This window comes from Muntiacus reevesi, chromosome 20, assembly GCF_963930625.1.
Source record: "Muntiacus reevesi chromosome 20, mMunRee1.1, whole genome shotgun sequence".
In the NCBI taxonomy this organism is placed as follows: Eukaryota; Metazoa; Chordata; class Mammalia; order Artiodactyla; family Cervidae; genus Muntiacus; species Muntiacus reevesi.
Window position 1 is genome coordinate 19,395,092 of NC_089268.1, and position 24,988 is coordinate 19,420,079.

The following is a 24,988-nucleotide window of genomic DNA, read 5'->3' on the forward strand; positions in this document are numbered from 1 at the left end:
GCCTGGTAGGCTGCAGTCCATGGGGGTTGCTAAAAGTCGGACACTGAGCGACTTCACTTTCACTTTTCACTTTCATGCATTGGAGAAGGAAATGGCAACCCACTCCAGTGTTCTTGCCTGGAGAATCCCAGGGACAGGGGAGCCTGGTGGGCTGCTGTCTTTGGGGTCACACAGAGTTAAACACGACTGAAGTGACTTAGCAGCAGCAGCAGGCTTCCCTGATAGCTGAGACGGTAAAGAGTCTGCTTGCAATGTGGGAGACCCAGGTTCGATCCCTGGGTCGGAAAAATCCCCTGGAGAAGGGAATGGGAACCCACTCCAGTAATTTTGCCTGCAGAATTCCATGGACAGAGGAGCCTGGCAGGTTATAGTCCATGGGGTCGCAAAGAGTCGGACATGACTGAACGACTAACACTTGACTTTCAGTGGGTATGAACTGAACTTGACTTGCATTTGTCTGGTGATGAATAATAACTGAGCATTTTTCATGTGATTATTGATCATTTGTATATCTTCTTCAGAGAGACCCTGATTCAGATTCTTTGTCCATTTTTTTTTCTCCTAAGGATCCAGGTTTATGGAGGGATGGGGGTCTACCGGGAAGCCCAGTACCTGTGGGGAAGGCCTGCTGTCGGTCTGGAGGGCAGGCAGCTGGAGAGAGGGGTCTCCAAAACCTGGCTTTACTTGAAAGTGTGGTTCTCGGCTCCACCATGCCCAAAACCTTTGGGTCTGAGCAAGGCCGCATAGCAAGGCCTGCCTTCATGTTCCACCTGATCCCCTGCCCCGAGGTAGGTGTCTTTCCACATTTCTCACGCTTCAGGCAAGGCCAATGCCAGTCCTTCCCCAGGGGTGTCACCGGTTCAGCAAAGTACACCTCCTTGTTGCACACGGGGCACCTGGGCATGGTGGCGCCGGATCCGGGGCAGGCAACTGGGCTGGAGCAGATTGGAGCGCTGGACTCCTTTGTCCATTTTTAATGGGTTATTTGTCCTTTGATTATTAAGCAGAGACTGTTTTTGACAAAGGGATTGCAGCCCACATAAGCCAGAACCGACTCAAGGCCAAGGGCATGGGCCAACACCACAACGCCCAGAACTACAACAACCAGAGCTTTGAGGACCTGCGAGCACTCTGCCTGCGGAGGGGAGAGCTGTTCGAGGACCCCCTTTTCCCTGCAGAACCCACTTCACTGGGCTTCAAGGAACTGGCACCCAACTCCAAACACGTGCAGAACATCAGCTGGCAGCGGCCCAGTGTGGGCACCGGGAGGGGAGGCGTGGACTCCTGGGGGATGGGGCATGTAGTGATGCCCCAGTCGCTTGCATAACTTCCAATCCCCCACCACCCTCTCTTGGCTCTGCCCTGGATTCCACCCCCATTCGGGTTAAGGACAGCTCTGGAAGTGCTTAAGTAAAATCTCTCAGATGACCCTGGGAAGGTCACTCACTGACTTTTGCTGTCATGGCTTACAACTATGCCAGCTTCCCCCCCTCCACCCCATCTCCGCCATCCATATTTCCCCTAGAACTCCCAAGACACAGGCAGCAATCCCCGAGGAGGTAGGAGGGAGGTGAAGAGGGGGGATGGCTTGGTCTCTCTGAAACCTTTCTACCTTCTCTGCAGCAAATCACAAGCAATCCTCAATTCATCGTGAATGGGGTCAGCCCAACTGACATCTGTCAGGGGGTGCTCGGTGAGTGGGGAGTGGGAAAGCTTGGAGTGTCTTCTGGGGCTGGGGAACTGGGAGCCCAAGGCTCAGACAGCTCTTCTGTTTCCCTGCTCCTCCCTTAAGCCAGATTCCACCCCCCACCTGCTGCTATCTGGGTCTGGGAATAAGCAGGGTGCTATATTAGTTATCAGGCTTTCCAGGTGGCTAAGCAGTAAAGGACCTGCCTGCAGAAGACGCAAGTTCAATCCCAGGTTGGGAAAAATCCCCTGGAGAAGGAAATGGCAACCCACTCCAGTTTTCTTGCCTGGGAAATCCCATGGACAGAGGAGCCTGGTAGGCTACAGACCATGGGGTCACAGAGTCCAACATAACTTAGTGACTGAACAGCAACATATTAGTTATTAATTGCTCCAAGACTCAGTGACTTAAAGCAACAATAAACATCTATCATCTCACAGTTTCTCTAGGGCAGGAATTAGGAAGCAATGGAGCTGGGCGGATCTGGCTCAGGGTCTCTCATGAGGTTCCACGGGAGCTGGAGAGTCCCCTTCTGAGATGGCACGCTCACGTGCCAGGAGGCCTCGGATCCTTGCCACGTAGCTTCTCCGTAGGACACTCGAGTGTCCCCACATGGTAGCTGGCATCCCCCAGAATGAGTGACCTGAGACAGAACAAAGTGGAGGCTAGACTGACTTCACCAGCTGGTCTCAGGAGAAACAGGCAGTGACCTCCCCCAGGTTCTGCTGTTAAAAGCAAACGAACCTGCAGGGACTCCCCTGGTGGTCCAGTGATTAAGACTCTGTACTTCTCCTGCAGAGGGGCACGGGTTTGATCCCTGGTCCAGAAACTAAGATCCCACATGCCCACTTGGCCAGAAACAAAAAAAAAAAACTTGCATGCGTGCAATCCAACTCCCTTGGAAGGGGAGGGGAACTAGCCTTCTGCTCTTGGGGGAAGGGTTGTAGAAGGACTTCTGGACACATTTTTCAAGTCCCTGCAGGTGCTCCGACTTCCTCAGTCTAAGGTATTAGGTGAAGGAGAGCCGCTCCCGCGTGGGCTCCCACAGTCGGTTCCCATCCTCGGCTTGGACTCTGGGGCCACACACAGGGGGAGGCGCAGGGGGGCAGTCCCGCTGTCTTTTCAGGAGACTGCTGGCTGCTGGCCGCCATTGGCTCCCTCACCGCGTACCCCAAACTGCTGTCCCGCGTGGTGCCCAAGGGGCAGAGCTTCAAGAAGAACTACGCCGGCATCTTCCATTTTCAGGTGAAAGATGATTTGAAAGCCAGAGTTGGTTTGTGTTTGAGGCGTGTGCATGTGTGTGTGGAGGCTGTGTGAGAGAGAATTAGTACATGCTTTGAAGCTTACATCTTCCCTTTCCTTTTGAAAAAAAATTATATTTATTAGGGTGGATTTTTGCCTAATTATTAGAGAAATATCCTCTCACTAAAGAAATTGTATAAGCTTTTAAAGCCCCAAAAGAAAACAGTTGTATTGGTTTGTGACCCTCCTCCTCCTCTTTCTCCTGCTTCTCGCTGTGTCTCTGTCTCTCCTTCTCTCGGTAGAAACACACATATATGTATCAATATGTGCATGTATATGTGTGTGTTTGTCTGTCAACATCTATGACATGGGAGTTTCACATAATTTTTGTAATCTGCTCTTTAAATTATGCAACGTGTGGACAAAATCCTCGGGTCATAAAAATATTTCTGAAAGTCACAAGAGTTTTTCTGAATCACAAGACCTCAGAAATAAAAGACCAGCCAAGGTCCAAAGGCAGGTGGATCCCTCTGGAGGCCGTGGCAGAACCTGACTAGAGGCTGGAGGGCCTTTCAGGTCTTTCATTGCTTTCCTTGAAGTGGGTGGGCCCTCTGTCACTGGTGTGTCATCGAATTGGCCACCAGGGGGCACTTGTGTAACAGTCCTCTTGCAAGGAGTGGGGTGTGTGTGTGTGTGTGTGTGTGTGTGTGTGTGTGTGTGTGTGTGTGTGTGTGTAACAGTCCTCTTGCAAGGAGAGGGGTGTGTGTGTGTGTGTGTGAGAGAGAGAGAGACAGCCTTGGAAGGGGGCCTGGGGCAGACAGATGCTCATACCCCACTGACACCCACCTTGCTACCCCAAGATCTGGCAGTTTGGGGAGTGGATGGACGTAGTGGTGGATGACCGGCTGCCCACAAAGAATGGCAAGCTGGTGTTTGTGCACTCAGCGGAACGCACGGAGTTCTGGAGCGCCCTGCTGGAGAAGGCATACGCCAAGTGAGTGCCTAGCCAAGCGACGGGCCTGGCCGCCAAGCCTGGCCCGACCGTTGGCAGCCACGGAAGCACCTGGAATCAGGGGAAGAGGCAGGGGGACCGCAGGGCATCCCTCACTTCCCTCCCCGCCCCCTGTGAGGTCCAAGCTCACAACCAGCTGCCTCCCAGACAGAGCCCAGACAGTGCCTTCTCTGTGCCCGCAGGCTGAACGGGTCCTATGAAGCACTGTCAGGGGGCAACACGGTGGAGGGCTTTGAGGACTTCACAGGGGGTGTGACGCAGAGCTTCCAGCTCCAGAATCCCCCTAGGAACCTGCAGAGGATGCTTAGGAAGGCCGTAGAGCGATCTTCCCTCATGGGCTGCTCCATCGAGGTAAACCATGCTTGGTCTCCCTTCAGGGCATGTGCACCTGTTGTTGCTTTCATTAGAATGTTCTTTCTCCAGATACCTGCATAACTAGCCCCTTCTCATTCACATTTTGGCGCCAGTGCCTCTCCCTCAGGCTAGTCTTCCCTGCCTCTCAATGTCAGTTAGCTGCTCCTACCCCTGATTTCCTCTCTACTTTGTTTTGATGTTTTTCCCCAACATTTATCACAGTCAGAAACTGTCATACTTCTTAATGTGTATATTCATGACCAAACTTCTCCAGACAGTTTCCATATTCCACGAAGGTGTGTCTAACTCTTTGCGACCCCATGCACTGTAGCCCTCCAGGCTCCTCTGTCCATGGGATTTCCTAGGCACGAACACTGGAGTGGATACTGGAGTGGGGGATCAAACCCAGGTCTTCTGCCCTGCAGGCAGATTCTTTACCATCTGAGCCACTAGGGAATCCCTTCCATGAAGGCAGCGACCTTATTTGTCTCTTTGACTGCTGGGATTTAAGGTGGTACTTGGCATACAATAGTTCCCAACACATATTTGTTCAAATAAATAAATAAACCCAGAGTGCCACTGTGAGTCTTCCCCGACGTAAAGAATCTGCCTGCAAGGCAGGAGACACAAATGACTCTGGTTCAATCCCTGGGTGGGGAAGATCCCCTGGAGGAGGAAATGACAACCCATTCCAGTATCCTTGCCTGGGAAACCCCACAGACAGAGGAGCCCGGCAGGCTATGGTCCAAAGTGTCACAAAGAGTCAGACATAAATGAGTGACTGAGCATAAGGGTGTCACTGTAAGACCCAGCAGTTGCATTCTTGGGCATTTATCCCAGAGAAATGAAAACTCAGGTCCACACAAAAGCCTGTGCCCAAATGTTCAAAGCAGGTCTATTTGTAATAACCAGAACCTGGAAACAACTTAGATGTCTTTCAACGGGTGAACAGTTGAACAGACTGCAGTGAACACATTTCAGGGGATGCTACTCAGCAATAAAAAGACATGAACTATTGACACACACAACAACCTGGATGAGTCTCAAGGGAATTCTGCTGAATGGAAAAAGCCAATCCCCAAAGGTTCCATACTATACGATTGCTTATATAACAGTGTTGAAATTACAAATTTTTTTTTTTTAATTTATTTATTTTTGGCTGTGCTGGGTCTTCACTGCTGTGCAAGTTACTCTCTAGCTGGAGCAAGCAGGGGCTACTCTCTCGTCGTGGCGCACAAGCTCCTCACTGCGGCTTTTCTTTGTTGCAGAGCACGAGCTCTAAAGCTCCCAGGCTTCAGTAGCTGCAGTTCTAGAGCACAGGCTTCATAGTTGTGGTGGCGGGCTTAGTTGCCCCAAGGCATTTGGGGCCTTCCCAGATCAGGGATGGAACCCGTGTTTCCTGCATTGGCAGGTGGATTCTTTACCACTGAGTCACTTAGGGAAGGCCTTGAAATGACAAAATTCTTTTTTTTTTTTCTTTTTTTCAAAATTCTTGAAAAATGGAGAACAGATTAGGAGTTGTCAGAGTTTAGGGAAGACAGTCATAAGAGGTGATTGTTGACTGGAACAGGGCAACATGTGGGATGTTAGCGGTGATGGAAATGTTCTGTATTGTGACGATGGTGATAGATACAGAACACTACACATATGATAACAATGCATAAAACATACACAAATGAATACTAGTAAAAGTAGAGACATCTGTATTAGATCAACAGATTGTGTCAACATCTTCATTCTGGTTTTTATACTGTGCTATAGGGACTTCCACGCTTCCACTGCCCGGGACACAGGTTCAATCCCTGCTGGGGAACTAAGATCCTGTATGCTGTATGGCATAGCTAAAAAAACAAAACAGAACAAAAAAACCTTGATATCATGCTATAACTTTTTTTTTTTAGCAGTTTTTAAAAACTAATTACTTTTTTTCTATTTGGACAGCGCTGGGTCTTCATTGCGGGGTGTGGGCCTAGTTGCCCGGCAGTACATGGGATCTCAGTTCCACAACCAGGGATTGAACCCTGGTCCCGGGCAGTGGAAGGTGGGTTTTTAACCACTGGACCACCAGGGAAGTCCCCGTGCTATAGTTTTAGAAGATGTTACCACTGTAGGATGTTGGACATGGGGCACACAGGATCTCTCTGTATCATTACTTAAAATTGCTTGTGAGTCTGCAATCATTCGAAAAGGTAAAGTTTAAAAAAAAGAAAAGAAAAGGCAAAGTTTAATTAAAAAAAGAGTGAACCCAGATCTAAATAAGAAGAAAGTCTTAAAAAGAGGGGATAATATGTACACATCTAGCCAATTCACTTCGCCGTACCTCTGAAACGAATACGGCATTCATTGTAAAGCCACTCTTCCCTAATAAAAATAAGTTTTAAAACAGGGAGCTCAGAGAGTTGTCACCTGTCTTCAGGCGCCCCTGTCCCCCTGACCAGCTCCTGAGTTCCTCTCGAGCCCTCTGTGTTCTGCAGGTCACCAACGAACGTGAGCTGGAGTCCTTGACACAGGGTATGCTGGTGAAAGGACATGCTTACTCAGTGACGGGCCTCCAGGACGTGAGTCTGACCCCTGCAACCCCACCCAGAGGGGCGCGAGAAGGAGAACTTCTCTGACCCTACACCCCTGACCTCTGCCCACAACCCACCCAGGTCTCCTACCAAGGCAGGACAGAAACGCTGATCCGAGTCCGGAATCCCTGGGGCCGGATTGAGTGGAATGGAGCCTGGAGTGACAAGTAGGTGGCCCGCCAGCACTCTGGGGGGAGGGGCAGACACACCGCAGCCCCCCCCCCCCCCCCCCCACGGAGCAAGGCCAGGCCACTGAGAGAGTCTCCATCTAACCGGGACTCTCAAGTAGCTCAGGGGTGCGGGGAGCCCTGGGGGGAACGAGCTCTGCTCCCCCACCTGTCTCTGCTCTAGCGCCAAGGAGTGGGAGGAGGTGGCCCCAGACGTCCAGAGGCAGCTGCTGCACCGGAAAGAGGACGGGGAGTTCTGGTCAGTCCCACGCCCGCCCCCTTCATCCTCCTGCCGCCCATTGCACCTGAGCCCTGGATGGGGAGGTTCTCGGGGGGGGTCATGGGTGTGGGCGTGCCACTGATGGCTCTGCGCACCCCCCCCCCCCCCACAGGATGTCCTACCAAGATTTCCTTGGCAACTTCACCCTCCTGGAAATCTGCAACGTGATACCCGACACGCTCTCCGGGGACTACAAGAGCTGCTGGCACTCCACGTTCTACGAAGGCAGCTGGCGGAGGGGCAGCACCGCAGGGGGCTGCCGGAGCTACCTGGGTGGGCTGGGCAGGGAGTGGGTGATGGGCCACTGACTCACTGCACAGCCGGGCCCAGGGGATGCCACTGGGGAGGCGGGCATGTGGCCTGGAAGATCGTCCACCCCGGGAAGGGCAGGGCCATCCTGACCTGCTTCTTCCACAGACACATTCTGGACCAACCCCCAGTTTAAGATCTGTCTCCCCGAGGAGGATGACGACATAGAGGATGACAAAGCCGTCTGCACCTGCCTGGTGGCCCTGATGCAGAAGAACTGGAGAAGGACGCGGCCCCACGGAGCCCAGCTGGAGACCATCGGCTTTGTCATCTACTCGGTGGGCGCCCAGCTGGCCCCTGGCCACTCTTGCTCCCGCAGTGGCCTCACCCCCCTGGACCACTGCCCACCCCACAGCCCCAGGACTAGGACACCCTCCCTTCAACCACCTCCGCACCCTTAGCTTTCCTTCTTCTTCACCCCCCCCCCTTTAAAAAAATTGGAATATAATTGATTTACAACGTTGTGTTAGTTTCAGGTGTACAAAAAAGTGGATCAGTTGTATATAGACGCATACCTACTCTTTTCCCACATAGGTCATTACATAGTATTGCGTAGAGTTCCCTGTGCTGAACAGTAGATCCTTATTGGTGGTGGTGTTTAGCTGCTAAGTCGTGTCTGACTCTTCTGTGACCCCGTGGACCGTCCATGGGATTTCCCAGGCAAGAGTACTGGCGTGGGTTGCCATTTCCTTCTCCAGGGAATCTTCCCTGACCCAGGAATCCAACCCATGACCCCTGCCTTGTCTCCTGCACTACGGGCAGTTTCTTTACCGCTGAGCACTGGGGAAGCCAGGTTCTGATTAGTTACCTATCGTATTTACAGTAGTGTGTGTATATCAATCCCAATTTTCCAGTTTATCCCTCCCCCCCAATCCTCTGCCCTGGCTTTTTCTTGACTGGTGTGTTGAGCTTTTAGGCAGGGCTGACAGTTTTCTTTCCAAATTTTTTAAATCGAAAACTCTTAAGTAGGGACTTCCCTAGTGGTCCAGCACAGGGGGCACCAGTTCTATTCCTGGTTGGGAACAAAGATCCCACATGCCACGTGGTGTAACCAAAAAGTTAAAAAAAAAAAAGAAAAAAGAAAAACACTTAGGGAGCACTTCCTCTGTGCCAGGCTTTGTTCCAACGGCTTTTCAAATGGTAACGCCTTTAATAAAAAAGCGGAGACTGGGAGCCAGAGGCAAGGTCAAGTCCAAACTCATACCAGTTTCGACACACTCAGAGATTTCTCCACAGCCCCCAAACCTCCGCATAGCCACCCCACCAAGAGCATGGAGTCTGGCCAGGAAAAACCCCTGACAAGTGTTTCCCAAACTGTGCCTTGCAAAATCCTAGAAACGCCCATTTGTCCTTTCACTTACATAGTCAACAGTATCCATGGAGCACCTACTGTATGCTCAATCATGAACAAAAGCAGATTTGAGCCCCGCCCTACTCCTAGGCTGTGTGTCCCCCAGGTTGACAGATATACCTGAAGCCATTTCTAAGGTTAGATGTGACCCCTCCCAGAAAGGCTACCTTCTCTACACCCACCCAGAGCTCCCCTGGGCCATTAGTATATTAATTCTGCAGGAAGCTATATTTCTGCAGGAGAGCAACGTATTTATCTTGGCTTAAGTCACCTTTTTATAGACTCCTCTGTGCTCATTCCTGGGTTTCTATGAACTTCCTGGGGGAAATGAGCACTCCATGGAAAATGCTCTTCCCGTGTTTTTTCCCAGTTCTCCAACTGCTCAGAAGTGTGAGGCTGGGCGAGTTAGTTCACCACCTCTGGGGGATTTCCTTTCCCATCCTTAACCCGAAGTGATAAAATATCCCCTTGGCAAAACTTGGCGTAAACCATACTTTGCTGTCCAAAGCAAAAGGAAAGGTTATTAAAGCTGGGACTTAACAGCTCTTAGATCCCACGCGCCTCCCCACGCTGGTGTCCCAGGGCCCTTATTAGCAGCCCCCGCAACACACACACATACAGCCTGGCTTCCACGGACCTGAGCCCCTTACCCATCCTGGGGATCTGACTCTCCTCTCTCTTCCCTTTCCAGATCCCAAAGGAGGTACTGAAGACGAGGGGCCTGACACCTGGCAGACACCCACCCCATACCTGGCTGCGTGTAGATGGGCCAGGGGTGGAATTCGGTGAAGGGCTCTGGGGGCCACTGGGTCAGGGTTCCAGCCACCTTGGGCCCTGGGTGGGAGTCAGGGAAGGAAACGACCACACTGGGGTTACCTGCCAGCCGGACAGCGTCCCCCTAACCTTGCCCAGCTGGGCCTCACTGTGGGGGTCCCTCTCTCCCTGCCCTCCCCCCAAGGACCCTGGACCCACTTGCAGGGCACGTACAGTTTCAGAACCTCCAGGATGTCCACTTGAAAAAGGACTTCTTCGTCAAGTACCAGGACCTGGGTTTCTCGGAGATCTTCACCAACTCGCGGGAGGTGACCAGCCAGTTCCAGCTGCCCCCAGGGGAGTACATCATCATTCCCTCCACCTTCGAGCCGCACAAGGACGCTGACTTCCTGCTGAGGGTCTTCACTGAGAAGCACAGCGAGACCTGGTGAGGGGCCCCATCTCCCTGCTCCAAGGCCACCTGCCCTCCACCCCGAGCTGTGGGATGTCATACTCAGGGATCAGTCATCTGGTAGTACCCCCGCCCCGACACTCTGTCCCTAATTTACAGTCAAGAAAACTGAGGCACGAGGCAGGGAAGTCCAAGGTAGTAGCAGAGCCAGAATTGGAACCCCAAACCCATGGCACACATTTCGTATTGCTTCAGACACACATGACCTCCCCACCCTTCCCACTGGAGTCCCTGTTTCCCTGGACCCCTGCTAATTCCACGCCTTCATCCACTTCTGCCCAGGGAACTGGATGAAGCCAACTACGCTGAGCTTCTCCAAGAGGTGAGGGGAGGCCATGGGGTTGGGGGATTTGAGGCAGAATGTGTGGGTTGGGGTGTGAAGGAGCACTCTGGACTGTGTCCCTCTGCCACCCCTTTCCCTCCAGGAGAGGATCTCTGAGAATGACATAGACCCGGACTTCATACGTTTGTTTCACACAGTGGCAGGTGGAGAGGTGAGAGGCAGAGGTCTGGGGTGCTGAAAGGAGATGACTGGGGGCTGAAGGGGCCAGAGCGGGAGTTTACGGTCCCCCTTCCTAGGGCAAGGAGATAGGCAAGTATGAGCTACAGAAGCTGCTCAACAAGGTGGTCTCCAGATGTGAGTCTTCCACCCCCTACAATCATTCCCTTAATCAACCCCTGTCCCTCCCCGCATCCCAGCAACACTCAGCTCACCCCTCCCCTTCTTTCTGCCCCCTACCTCCCTCACAGTCAAAAACTTCAAAACCAATGGCTTCAGCCTGGACGTGTGCCGCTGCATGATCAACCTCTTGGATGTATCTTCCCGTCAGTGGGCCAGCCTGCCCAGTGCTATCCTGCCCCAGCACCCTACCCCTGAGCCTGGCCCCAAGGTGGCCACCTCTCTGGCCAGCCTTGCCCTCCTGGATGGGAATTAGGCTCTGGGATGATGAAAGATGCCAGTTCTTCTGGCTGTTGCCACAGTTACCTACAGGACCCTTCGGTCTTGGTCCCCACCTCCATGAGCCTCTCTGCTTCCTAGCCCCCGGGATGTCCTCCCCATCCCCTCCTCTGATATCCTTGACTGCCTCTCCTCTCAGAAAGATGGCTCTGGCAAACTGGGCCTTCGGGAGTTTCAGGTCCTATGGAGAAAAATCAAGAAATGGACGGTAAAGGGCATTGAAGGGGCAGTTTATGGGGGTGAGAGAGGTCCTTGTGAGGAATGAGGACTAGAAGGTCTAACAAAGACGAAACTGTAACAGGAGCCCCTGACTAGACGTGCACGTGTACACACACACACACATACACCCTGGGATGGAGTTGTTGACATGTTGCCATATGAAATAGTCAAAAAGTTCCCCGGACTTTCCTGACAGTCTCAGTGGTTGGGACTTCTTCCAGTGTGGGGGGTGTGAATTGGATCCCTGGTCAGGAAACTAAGATCCCTGCCTTGCAATGTGGCTGAAAAAAAAAAAAAAGTTCAATAACCAGCCCAGTCTAGGTATCAACTAACATAAAGAATACAGGCAGAGAGCCCTGGGCAGGGTGCCAGGAACCAGCTCTGCGGTCACCAGGCGGTGGGAATATGGGTGCTCAGGTGTGGGCCACAGGGGACGGGGCAGGGGGTCCCTGGGGGCTTGCGTAGTGGTTGTAAAGCATTTCATCCCTTGTGAAGCATGGGCCCTGCACACGGCCCTACCACAACTGCCTGTCCCTTCAGGACATCTTCCGAGAGTGTGACCAGGACCAGTCAGGCACCTTGAACTCCTATGAGATGCGCTTGGCAATTGAGAAAGCAGGTGGGTTAGGGGCAGGACAGGGGCTGGGGGCTGGGACGGGGGAGGCAGCGGCCAAAGGGCTGGACTCTCTCCTTCGCACCCCTCTCTCTCCCAGGCATCAAACTGAACAACAAGGTGATACAGGTGCTGGTGGCCAGGTATGCGAATGACGACTTGATCATGGACTTTGACAGCTTCATCAGCTGTTTCCTGAGGCTGAAGGCCATGTTCAGTGAGTCAGGCGGGCACCTGCCCACACCCCACCCCGGGCCACTGGCCCACCGGCCTTCTCCCGCATACCCGCACGAGAAGCACTGCTCCAGAACACTCCCCTCCACAGGGCGCAGACAATCTGGGTTCACATTCCGGCCCCACCACTTGTGGGCTCTGTTGTGTTGACCAAGTCACTGTATCTCTCTGTGCCTTTAAGTGTAGATAACAGTGCTGCCTGCATAGGACGACGGTAGAGGTTAAATGAGATAGTATTTGAGAGCACTCAGAACTGGCCGTGGTTCAGAGCAAGGCTTTAGGAAGGAGTCCTTATCTCCCTTATCTCCCTACTGGACTGGGGATGTAGCTGAGGGAGATACCCTTTCTGACCTCTGCCCTAGTTGAGAATGGGTGACCACTGACTCACCTCCCAACCCTCCTCCCTCTGCCTCCTCCCCGAAACAGCGTACTTCCTAACCATGGACCCTAAGAACACCGGCCAGATTTCCCTGGACCTGAACCAGGTACATGGAAGGGATCTCAGGCACCCCCACCCATGGCTCCACTGACCCTTCCCTCTCCACGGACATCGTGCCCCACCCCCACCTCGCCCATCTTCTGATGTTCTGCTCACCCCACAGTGGCTGCAAATAACTATGTGGGGTTAGAGTCACGCAGGAGCCCGACTTCCTTCCACCACCAGCACCATCAGCACCACCACCAGACCCCAGGGCTTCTGGCCTGGGGTCGGTGTACTCCCCGTGGCGCTCAGCTCAGCAGTCTCTGCTGACGGAATGGACCCCGGATGCCAGGCTTACTCCATCAGCCGGCCTCCCCACTCAAAGTGTTTTTCTTTTACCCCACCAAGACTTCCGGTGGCTGGATTTACTCCACAGTTTCCTCCCTCTCCAAGCATATTTCACTACAGGTTAAGTGACACTTTCCCCAGTGTCCCCGGCTGGGGAGGTGGTCCACGCTTTCCACCCTGTTCAGGCTCCCCTGTTTCACGGCCCCTTCCTCCTCGCCCTCACTGGGTGTGGGGGGCATTATTATAATGAAGAACACATGCCACTGGCTTCTGTGTCTCTGTGTTTCTACGTCAGGAAGAGGCTGGTGGGGGTGTAAGTCCTTTCCTTAGCACCAAAAAGGGGGACCCCAGTAGCTCTCCGTTGGGGTGGTACCACTCCCCTGTCCAGGAGGCGTTTGGAAATGCGATATCGTCACAGAAGCTAGAGGGCGCTGTTGGCACTTATGGGCAGTGTCGGGGATGCTAAAGGCCAGGAATGCCCTATCACAGCGTGGTACCCGGAGCAACATCCTACGGGAGAGCTGAGCCGCCAGACACTGAGCATCCCCTCCCATCTCCTCCCTCAGACTGGAATCGCCAAAGATGGCACTGCTGCTGTCTCAGAGTTCAAAAACCCTACAGGAGTCAGCCAAAGAAATGCACGGAGCCTCCTGGATGTGTGGCTGGGGATGGGTGGGGGACTGTGGCCACAGATTAGTTTCATTCCTGCCTTAAAAGGTATTCAAATTCAAATCACCCTTATTGTTTAAAAACTGCTGCCTGGATATTGTCCTCACCGAAAGGATGGCGGGATCCTTAGTCCACCAGTCCTTGACCTTGGAGTCCCTGCTTCAGGCGCCTCCAGCTTCCGGCCCCTAGACCCCAACCTCCTGCTGCAGCTGGAAGGCTGACACCACCAGCCGTGCCCCCAGCTGCACTTCTCTCGACCTTCCAGATCTCCCCGTGGCTCTCCCCCGCGCCCCCCACCCCCGCCGCCCCGCCCCAGGCAACTCTGCTTGGGAGCTTTGCAGCCTCTTGCATAGACACAGCCTCTAAATTCCTTTAGAATAGGGTCTAACAAATCCAAACCCCCAATGAATTGGAATCCGTCCTGGCTTTGTGTACTTTCAGCTTCCAAGGGTAGCTGGTTTCATTTCCTCCTGCACTAAGAGCCCAGAGACTTCCTTCTATTTGCACTAAACCCACCCATTCCTCTTAGGCTTGGGGGTGGGGGTGGGATTCCAGTCTTCCTGGATCTGGTGACCAATTCCCAGCACCAGCCCTGCCCCCTGTCTCCTTTGTGACAACCACCCATCTCCATTGCCTCCCCCACCGCCTCCGAGCCATTTTTTCCAGCCCTGCCACCCTCCTCTCCCATCCTCTCGACTCTGCAGTCTTGTCTGAGAAAGAGGCCATAGTCTGTTAACAAGGGTCTTAAAGACTGATTCCTCCACCCTGTCTTCCACCACCACCTTTTCTTTTCAGAGCAGCTAAGGAGCTAAGGTCCCTAGGTGGGAGCAGGGATCATTTTGGAGAGGCTGGAAAACTTGAGTTTTTGAGAGGACCAGGCAGCCCCAGTTGGTTCTAGGGAGCCCAGTGAGATGCTGACCCCACCCCTTCCTCATCCCTTGCCCCAGCGGGAGATGTCACCATCTTCTAGCTGGGTGGCATTGGCAAGTTATTTTATTTCTCTAGCAGTCTCCTTTGTCTCATCTGTCAATTGGGGGTGACAGGGAGTTCCCCGATGGCCTAGAGGTTCGGATCCCAGGCTTTCACTGCCTTGGGTGGGGTTAACTCCCTGCTCTGGGGACCAAGATCCTGCAAGCCATGCGGCATAATCCCCCCCCAAAAATGGGGGTGATAGTGCCTGTCTCAGAGGGGTGCTGTATGGATGACTAAGATTAAGAGGGTGAAGCACTGTGCTTCTCACAGATGGTAAAGCTCTCATTGTCACCTGAAAACTGGGTTCCCCTCTTAGTGGTTGCTCAGTCAAAAGACATAACCAACTCAAAGAGCAGAAGGAAGGATTCATTATTTGCAGCAAATAAGGAGAACACCAGAGATCTTTCCCAAAGCTGTGTCGCCCCAAACAGCAAATTTGGGCAAGTTTTTTCTTTGTTTTGTTTTTGTGTTTAAGTTAAAAAAGTAATTTTTAAAATTTTTATTGGAAGTTTTAAACTGAGGGTATATGCATATGCATGAAGGGGCTTGAGAGGAGGAGAATTTTGCCTGAAATTATGGCAAAGGTTAACAGAGGACAGGCTTCAGTTGAAGTCACCAGGGGTCAGAAAAGGTCAAACTTGTCATCCCATAAGTTTCTGTAGAGCTGATGGTTGAGCACTTCGGGCTAATCTTTACCAGTGAAACAGAACTGGAAGTCATAATTTATAACTGATTAGCCATTCTTACTTTTCTTGCCTCATGAATCATTTGTTTTTCCATTCCCCTAAGACCGTCATTACTGAGACCTACTCAAGGGCAAGCATTGTGGCCGGGCCAAGGTCACAAAATAGGTTTAGGCTCAAAATGACTTCTCTTATGTTAAAAAACAGTATCTGGTTCTTTTCCTCCAGGGACCCCCTACCCTCTCTGCCTCCATTGTCACCATGCTGAGCAGAACCCCATATATAGTCTGTGCTCTGAACAACCCAAAGGGGCACCATTCACCCCGATTAGGATGTGAGAGGCACCCTCAGAGTTTGACCACATGACTGCGCTGTACTAGAGAAGTGAGATGAACCAGTATACACTGAATAAACGTATCTAATTCACGCTTGCATTCAACATGTTTGCAAACACACCTTCATCACATTCCTCCACACCCAAACTCTAAAACAGAAGTCGTCCCCCCTCCCACCCGCCCCCCACCTATGGAAAAGCCTGGCTGCTCCCTCCTCTTGGAGGTCAAATCTGCCCTCTGCGTGCACACCCTGACCACTCCTTCTGACTCAATCCGTTCAAATTCACTTGCCTCCCCACCCCCTGACTCCCCTCTCCACCAATGCCTTGGAGGCCATTCCCATGCCATCTCTGCCATCACCAGAGATTGTCCATAATCACACTTTCTGCTCTTCTCTGGTCCTCAGCATGGGGAGCTTCCTCTGCTCACGGCAGTGTTTTGCTGGGGAAGGGCATGAGACCATGCTGCCAGCACCCTGCTCAGCACGCGCTGGATGCCTGTGACTGAGGTCATGTGGTAGAGTTTACCTCGGGGTGACTCACTACCCCTTTCCACAGCTGCTATCCCCGTTCCCTTCAGACCCCCTCTTCAGCCTCCATCTGTATTGCAAAGATGAGATCATGTTGGGGAACATAGGTCCCACAGAATAGCTCCGGAGTTTCTTCCTCTGCTCTCTGAGAAAGTGGGGTCAAAATAGACCAGGAATCCCGCCGTTTGCAACAAGAGGAATGGACCTTGCGGGCACGGTGCTAAATGAAATAACTCAGAGAAAGACAAACACAGGATGATCTCATGTGTGAATCTAAAAAAATGTTTTAAATAACTTAAAAACAACTCATAGATCCTTTTGTAGTTCATGAGCATGATGATTGGGTGTTCTCGCTGCTGCGTGACATGTGCCTCTTTCCAAACCTTGTTATGACATCGGCACATTACCTGTCTGATGTAAAAGAAAAAAAAAACAACTCATAGATACAGAGGACAGATTGGTGGTTGCCAGAGGTGGCGGTGAGGACTGAGTGGAATATGTGAAAGTGGTCAAAAGGGAGAAACTTCCGTGACAAACACGTGCTGGAAGGAATTCCCTGGTGGTCTAGAGGTCAGAAAAGGTCAACCTTGTCATCCCATAGTTTCTGTAGAGCTGATGGTTGAGCACTTTGGGCTAATCTAGAGGTTAGAATTTCAGTCTTCCACTGCCATGGGCCAGGGTTCAATACTTGCTCAAGGCACTAAGATCCCGCAAGCTGCAGGGGTTGGCCAAAGAAATAAAAAAAGAACAAAAAGTCATGGGAATGTAACATATGGCACAGTGACTATGGTTAATAATACTGTGTTGTAAAAAAATAATAATAATACTGTGTTGTGTATTTGAAAATGACTAAGACTATAGATCTTAAAAGTTCTCATCACAAGAAAAGTGAGAAAGGAATGTCTAAATCTAGGAATAGGGTGGAGGGTGTGACAAGAAATATACAGGATGAGCCCCGAGCATCCTGAGTGCCAGAAAGTACGGAAATGCTTTTTTAAAAAAAAAAAAAAATAGTAAAAACAAAAAATACAATGATGGGAATATGTCAAAGGTCAAGTGTAATTCCCCACATCTTAAATGCGGGCAGCTCATAGTGACTTCCTTCCAAAGAGGGACGGGGTGGAAAGTGAGAGAAGAGAGTCCCTTCAAGGTAGAGAAACCTGGGACTTCCCTGGCGCTTCAGTGGTTAGGACTCTGTGCTTTCACTGCCGAACTAGAAATTAGGAACGCACAGGGGGTGCAGCATGGCCAAAAAATTATCTGACACACAGGACCTTCGACTTCAGGCAGAGGATCAAGGTTAACATCAAGAGAGAAAAGCCACATGGATAGAATATTCCTTTGACGTGATGTGATGAGAATGACTTTTTATGTCTATGGTTTCCTTCCCCCAAACCGCAAACCCCAGGACTTCCCTGGTGGCTCAGTGGTTAAGAATCTCCCCGCCAAGGTAGGCGACACGGATTCAATCCCCGGTCCGGGAGGATTCTATATGCCAAGGACGCAACTAAGCTCGTGGGCCACAACTACAGGGCCTGTGCTCTAGAGCCCATGTTCCACAACACAAGAAGCCACTGCGGTGAGAAGCCTGTGCACTGCAACCAAGAGTGTCCCCCGCTTGCCGCAACTAGAGAAAAATCTGCTCGCAGGGATGAAGACTCATTGCAACCAAAAATGAATAGTAAATAAATAAATAATAAATATTTATTTTAAAGAGTAAGCCCCAGTCTAATCATAAGAAAAATATCAGACAAATCCCGGTTGCGACACGTGATGCAAAACTCCTGACCTATACTCCTCCAAACTGTCAACATCACCAAAAACAAGGCAAGTATGAGAAATCGTCACAGTCAAGACTATATACATACAATGGAGAATTACTCAGCCACGAAAAAGAGAATGAAATCTGGCCTTTGTGACAACATGAATGGACTTAGAACTATGCCAAATGCAATAAGTCAGACAGAGAAAGACAAACACTACGAGTTCACTTACATGTGGAATCTAAAAAAATAAAACAAATGAACAAACAAAAACAGAAACAGAGTTATAGACACAGAGAAAAAACAGTTGCTCGTGGGGAGAAGGGTGCGGGGAGGAGATACATATCTTGGAGATATTTTTCTATTAGTATACAGAGAGCTTCCTTATGATTTTTTTTGCTGTTGTTGACTATGCTGGGTCTTAGTCGTGACATGCAGGATCTAGTTCCTAGACCAGGGATCAAACCTGGGCTCCCTGCATTGGGAGTGCAGAGTCTTAACCACTGGACCACCAGGGAAGTCTCTCCTTTTGATTTATTATAGCGGCATAGTATTCCACTGCAGCAAAGTCTCACCATTTATTTATCAGCTATTTATTAAGTTGTTTGCAACCTTTCACTACTATAAACAATGCTATAGTTAACACTGTCCAAAGGTCATCTTATATAGTGGAAATATTTCTATAAGATAAATTTCTAAAAGGGGGGTACTGAGCTCAAGAATATATAGATCAGTAACTCAGATACATATTAAATTCTCCTCCATAAAGGTAATACCAATTAGTTCCTACCAGCAATATGAGAGTGTCTATTTCCTCACCAGTATTCTTGCCTGGACAATTCTATAGACAGAGAAGCCTGGCAGGCTACAGTCCATAAGGTCGCAAAGAGTCAGGCGTGACTGAACCACTGAGCACACATTTCCCCATTCAAGGCAGTATGTGGTCAAACTTTTGCATATTTATAATGTGATAGAAGAAAATTGGTTTCTGACCTTGTAATTTGCATTTCTCTTTTTGCAAATTGAAGCTGAGCAAATATTCATGTTTTCCTTGCATTTCATTTTCTGTGAGCACTTTCTAGTCTTTGCTCATTTTTATACTGGGATTTCGTGTTTTTCCCTATAAAGCTCTAGGAGCAATTTACATTTTAGGAAGATTTGACCTTTGTCTGCACAGGGGCTGCAAATATTTTCCTTGGTCATGTGTCTCTTCACTCTGTTTTTTAAGCTTGCCCCATAGACTCCACCCCTTCACTCCCTCAGAAATTACCTCTCCAGGCCATGGGGCCCCTCTCACAGACACATCCAGAAGACCCTCTAGTTCCTCACTCTTCTTGGTAGCATTTTTTTTTTTTAATGTATTCATTTATTTGTTTTTGGCTGCTCTGGGTCTCTGTTGCAACACAGACTTTCTCTAGTTGCGGCGAGCAACTGAGCTGCACCCTGAGGTGGCTTCCCTCATTGCAGAGCGCAGGCTGTAGGGTGTTCGGGCTTCAGTAGTTGTGGTGCACTGGCTTAGCTGCTCAGAGGCACGTGGGGTCTTCTCGGACCAGGGATTGAACGCATGTCTCTGCCATTGGCAGGCGGACTCTTTTCCACTGGACCACAAATGGAATCCTTCCCGGTGGCCTTTGATCTCTTGGTGACATCTGACTCTATACTGAAGATGCCTCTTGTGAGCAAATAACCTTTATTCTGTCCTTTATTGACTTTGGCGGTTACACATTCTCATTAGCACATAGAAAACACGGAAAAGTACACGGATGAAAAGCAAAACTCACTTTATACTACTGCTCCCAGGATAACCGTTTTCAGTTTTCCAGTGCCTATGCACGTTTTTAATTGTGTGTAGGTCTTTCTATTTACAAAGTAAATTTCTTAAATTTATCCAATCCCTCTGGGAGTGAATTACTGCACTTTCCCACCTCTTGGGTTTATCTTTGTCCCTATTCTGTCTCACAAGGAGGTGATCTTGAGGTACTGACATGGGGGGAACGTCTCCTTCCTGCCCACCCCCAAACAGCCTCACTCTCTCCTGGACTTGTTTTTCCTGCCCCACTCCCACCCGCTCCAAGTTTAACTGCTGCACACCGCCTGCCAGAGACGTCAAACTCCTGGTCTCCCTTGTTCTTCAGAACCACCCAGGTGGAAACCTGAGTTTATCAACTCATCTTCCCAAACAATGCTGGTTTCCCTCCTTCTGCTAGTAAAACCAGGCAGGAGTAACATCCAAGACTCACTAAGCATGGTTTCCGGCCACGTCTTGTCTTGCAGGTCAAATATTTCCCCAATTCACGCTACTCTGGTCTCTGGGCTTTCCTCAAGCTCTTCCTCGCCTGGACACGGTCCCCTTCCCGCAGATCTCCCCAGGACCCTTGTCACATTCTGCCCCTCCTCTGCCCCAATGCAGCCCTGGCTTCCCTTCCCTCCCGAGCCCCGCTCCCCCACAGTCCCCCCAACTTCCCTGGCTCTGTGCTCCAGGGGGACCCCGTTTGAGAAGCCGCGCTGCATGCACACACCCAGGCCTCTTGCTGGCAGGCTGCCCCATTCACCTAAGGTGCCAGGCACTTCCCCTGGCAGAACATTTATCTCTCTGTATTGTAATTCCTGTTTACTCTGTCTCCCTACTGACCATACACTGGGGGCAGGACTGTTTTTTTCATTGATGTATTTCGAGTGTCTGCACGTATGAATATTAAACAAGTTTGTTGACAAGGAGGAAAGGAAAGACTCTCCAGCTAATGTGACTGCTCCCACATTGAACCCTCAAAGCTCTCCATCCAGCATGATTCCTGGAGGGCTGACTTGGCCTGGCTGGACTTGGTACCCTCTTAGGTCTGATATGCAAGCCCCTCCACCTGGTCTGACTGCCTTCCTTCCGACTGTCCCCGAGGTCCTCTTCGAACCTCACTTTTCTCGGCTGTCTACAGAAGAGAACACTCTGGAAAATTATGAGGACCAAGTGAATGACGTACCTTGTAAATGGCAATGTGATGAAGGAATACCAGGAGCGGGTACATTATAAAAAAGAGTGCTACTGTTCATCAAGCACGTTTTCTATACCAGGCATTGTTCTAACACCCAACTACTGATATTAATGCCTTTCATCCCAACAAATTAGGTCCCTTTCATAGAAAAGTATACCAAGGCTCAGAGCAGCTCTTGACTGATTTGCCTTGATTCCACACTGGCAGTAGAAAAGCTAGGATTTAAACCCAGGTCATATAGCTCCTCGGGCGTCCCTAGCAACTCAGCTGGTAAAAAATCTGCCTGTAATGCAGGAGACCCCAGTTTGATTCCTGGGTTGGGAAGATCCCCTGGAGAAAGGATAGGCTACCCAGTCCAGTATTCTTGGGCTTCCCTGGTGGCTCAGACGGTAAAGAATCCATAGGAGACCTGGGCTCAATCCCCGTGTTGGGAAGATCCCCTGGAGAAGGGAGCAGCTACCCACTCTAGTATTCTTGCCTGGAGAATCCCATGGACAGAGGAGCCTAGCAGGCTACAGTCCATGGGGTCACAAAGAGTCAGACACAACTGAGCAACTTTCATTTCGTATAACTCCACTTGTTTAACTACCACCCAGTATTGCCCATCTACTAAATAATACACTTAGCATTATTTGGTGTGAGAGCTGCCTTCTTCATTTAATTAATTAATTGGGTTTTGTGGCCCAGTCATACAGCCATGTTCTCCTGGTCCGATTCTAACTCCAATGGTAAATCTGTAGGTAGATTTTTGTGTAGATAACCACTTACCTCTCGAGGATAGAGACATGTTCAAAATGTAGCTCTTAAAAATAATACAAATGTTGAATTTCCCTGGTGGTCCAGTGGTTAAGAGTCCATTGTCTACCAATTCAGGGGACACTGGGTCCATCCCTGGCTCAGGAAGATCCCACCTGCTGTGAGACCACTAAGCAGCCACAACTACTGAGCCCACGAACTGCAACTACTGAAGTCCACGCGCCCTGGAGTCTGTGCTCTGCAACAAGAGAAGCCACCGCAATGATGAGCCCGCACTCCGCAACTAGGGAGCAGCTCCCACTCGCCACAGCTAGAGAAGGCCCATGCACAGCAACAAAGACCCAGCTCAGCCATAAATAAATAAACAAAAGAACCACACCCATAGTTTTTCTTCTTCGACATTTGTGTTGTCAGGTTCAAATAGAATAAATACTCATCAGCTGAATTAAACAGAGACATTTAAAGACATCTGTTTTGTCATACTTGACATGGACTTACCTTCAGTGGTACATAAAGACGTCTGTCCCCAAACCCACACTTGTAGGTCCTCGAGCATTCTGAGGATGAGGTTTCCCATCCCTCCCCTCATTTTCAGAATTTCCTCACCAAGAGAGAGATGGGGGAAGGAGGAAAGAGCTTAGCCTGGGTGCAGGAGAAGAGAGATAGGAGAGTTTCTGTGGATCCTTTGGTGTCTGTAGCTCAGACCATGGAGGGTGGCATGGCTACATCACCTCCATCTAAGAAGTTTCCCTGGTCTCCCTCCCTTGTCTGTTCTGTTCCCACCCCCTGATGCCAGCCTCGTCCCTGGCGCAAAGCACTGTGGGGACCAGAGAAAGGAGAAAGGGCAGAAAGAGGTCAGTGCTGGACACCAAGGGAGAGACTGTGACAGAAAGGAGGAGTCCCCCTCCCCATGGGACCGCTAGAAGAAAGAGGTCTGCCTCCCGGCACCATGCCCCCTAACTGCTAGGTCACACTGCCTTTACTTCTGGGAGGCCAGAAACTTATTGGATGCCAGGAGTAAAAGAGAGGGCAAAAGATGGAAGAGTGTTAGAGAGATCCAGAGAAAAAGGGCAGACGTGAAGGGGACCCACGTTCATTATTAAATGATCGATACAAGGTGCCTCGTTAGCGCAGTAGGTAGCGCGTCAGTCTCATAAATGACCGATATGCGGAATTTAGTAAAGATGAAGAGGACAGCAATTAATGTAACAGAATATGTCCATGTATTCAGCATCAAGATTAGACAGTGTTAACATTTTGTTTTATTGACTATGCCAAAGCCTTCGACTGTGTGGATCACAATAAACTGTGGAAAATTCTGAAGGAGATGGGAATACCAGACCACCTGACCTGACTCTTGAGAAACCTGTATGCAGGTCAGGAAGCAACAGTTAGAACTGGACATGGAACAACAGACTGGTTCCAAATAGGAAAAGGAGTACGTCAAGGCAGTATACTGTCACCCTGCTTATTTAACTTCTATGCAGAGTACATCATGAGAAACGCTGGGCTGGATGAAGCACAAGCTGGAATTAAGATTGCTGGGAGAAATACCAATAACCTCAGATATGCAGATGACACCACCCGTATGGCAGAAAGTGAAGAGGAACTAAAAAGCCTCTTGATGAAAGTGAAAGAGGAGAGTGAAAAAGTTGGCTTAAAGCTTAACATTCAGAAAACTAAGATCATGGCATCTGGTCCCATCACCACATGGGAAATAGATGGGGAGACAATGGAAACAGTGTCAGACTTTATTTTTTGGGGATCCAAAATCACTGCAGATGGTGATTGCAGCCATGAAATTAAAAGGCACTTACTCCTTGGAAGGAAAGTTATGACCAACCTAGATAGCATATTAAAAAGCAGAGACATTACTTTGCCAACAAAGGTCCTTCTGGTCAAGGCTATGGTTTTTCCAGTGGTCATGTATGGATGTGAGAGTTGGACTGTGAAGAAAGCTGAGCGCTGAAGAATTGATGCTTTTGAACTGTGGTGTTGGAGAAGACTCTTGAGAGTCCCTTGGACTGCAAGGAGATCCAACCAGTCCATCCTAAAGGAGATCAGTCCTGGGTGTTCATTGGAAGGACTGATGCTGAAGCTGAAACTCCAGTACTTTGGCCATCTCATGTGAAGAGTTGACTCATTGGAAAAGACCCTGATGCTGGGAGGGATTGGGGGCAGGAGGAGAAGGGGACAACAGAGGATGAGATGGCTGGATGGCATCACCGACTCGATGGGCATGGGTTTGGGTAGACTCCGAGAGTTGGTGATGGACAGGGAGGCCTGGCATGCTGCAATTCATGGGGTCGCAAAGAGTCAGACACGAGTGAGCAACTGAACTGAACTGAACTGAACATTTTGCAATATTTCCTGTAGTTTTATTCATTAAAAAAATTATTTATTTATTGGAGTTTTGGCTCCGTTGGGTCTTTGCTGCTGCCTGGCTTTTCCCTAGCTGTGGTGCATGGAGGCTGCTCTCTCGTTGTGGTGCAGGAGCTTCTCCTTGCGGTGGCGTCTCTTGCTGAGGAGCACGGCTCGAGGGCGCTAACTTCAGCGGTTGCCTCACGTGGACCACCAGCCTCTAGAGCACAGGCTCAGTAGTTGTGGCCCATGGGCTTAGTTGCTCCATGGCATGTGGGATCTTTCTAATTCAGGGACTGGACCCGTGTCTCCTGCATTGCCAGGTGGATTACTCACCACTAAGCCACGAGGGAAGCCCTTTTCATTCATTTCTTTTTAAACAAGGGATAGTACCTTACAGGGGCTTCCCAGGTGGCTCCGCCTGCCAATGCAGGAGATACGGGTTTGATCCGTGGGTCAGGAAGATCCCCTAGAGAAGTAAATGGCGCAACCCACTCTAGTATCCTTGCCTAGAAAATCTCATGGGCAGAGGAGCCTGGCAGGCTAAAGTCCACAGGTGGAAAAAGAGTTGGACATGACTGAGCAACTAGACAACAACAACACAATACATTATAGACACAGCTACTTAGAGCCTTTCTCCCATCTATGTTTCTTAGGTCACTTTTTTTTTTTTACACTTTCTGTATACACCACATGGCATGTGAGATCTTAGTTCTGACTAGGGATGGAACCAATACTCCCTGCATTGAAAGCTCTGAGTCTTAACCACTGGTCAACCACGGAAGTCCCTCCCATCTATGTTTCTACTTTTACTACATGAGCATATGTGGGTTAGGTATCTATAAAAAATATATACTTTTGCTTATGTGTTCTACATTTTTAAATACTTGGTATGATTTGGCTTATATTCTTTTGCCATTTGGTTTTATCTTATTCAACATCA

General features: G+C 50.1%; 1 protein-coding gene, 2 non-coding genes and 1 pseudogene across 3 annotated transcripts; 2 read left to right on the plus strand and 2 right to left on the minus strand.

The window, feature by feature from the left end:
- Positions 1–680: 680 nt before the first annotated feature.
- Positions 681–916, minus strand: LOC136151890 (cysteine-rich protein 1 pseudogene; annotated as a pseudogene).
- Positions 903–12,850, plus strand: CAPN11 (calpain 11). The gene is made up of 22 exons (XM_065912132.1): positions 903–926; positions 1,010–1,255; positions 1,624–1,693; positions 2,814–2,932; positions 3,790–3,923; positions 4,124–4,292; positions 6,770–6,853; positions 6,947–7,032; positions 7,217–7,291; positions 7,425–7,585; positions 7,730–7,899; positions 9,664–9,675; positions 9,962–10,173; positions 10,480–10,519; positions 10,623–10,691; positions 10,777–10,834; positions 10,948–11,012; positions 11,295–11,363; positions 11,915–11,993; positions 12,088–12,204; positions 12,648–12,706; positions 12,824–12,850. The coding sequence occupies exons 1-22, from the start codon at positions 903–905 to the stop codon at positions 12,848–12,850; spliced, it is 2,145 nt and encodes a 714-aa protein (XP_065768204.1).
- A 3,640-nt stretch (positions 12,851–16,490) lies between these two features.
- Positions 16,491–16,595, plus strand: LOC136152029 (small nucleolar RNA U13). Its single transcript, XR_010660185.1, has one exon. It is a non-coding gene; the product is annotated as a small nucleolar RNA U13 (small nucleolar RNA).
- Positions 16,596–18,386: 1,791 nt separating this feature from the next.
- TRNAG-CCC (transfer RNA glycine (anticodon CCC)) lies at positions 18,387–18,459 on the minus strand. The gene has a single exon. It is a non-coding gene; the product is annotated as a tRNA-Gly (tRNA).
- Between the last annotated feature and the right edge of the window lie 6,529 nt (positions 18,460–24,988).

Excerpts from the sequence above, each read along its gene's own strand:
- CAPN11 (XM_065912132.1), top strand. The coding sequence starts at position 903 with ATGGTGGCGCCGGATCCGGGGCAG. Across the intron at positions 927-1,009 it reads TGGCGCCGGATCCGGGGCAG|ACTGTTTTTGACAAAGGGAT; the intron begins GCAACTGGGCTG and ends TATTAAGCAGAG. Across the intron at positions 7,033-7,216 it reads AATGGAGCCTGGAGTGACAA|CGCCAAGGAGTGGGAGGAGG; the intron begins GTAGGTGGCCCG and ends TCTCTGCTCTAG.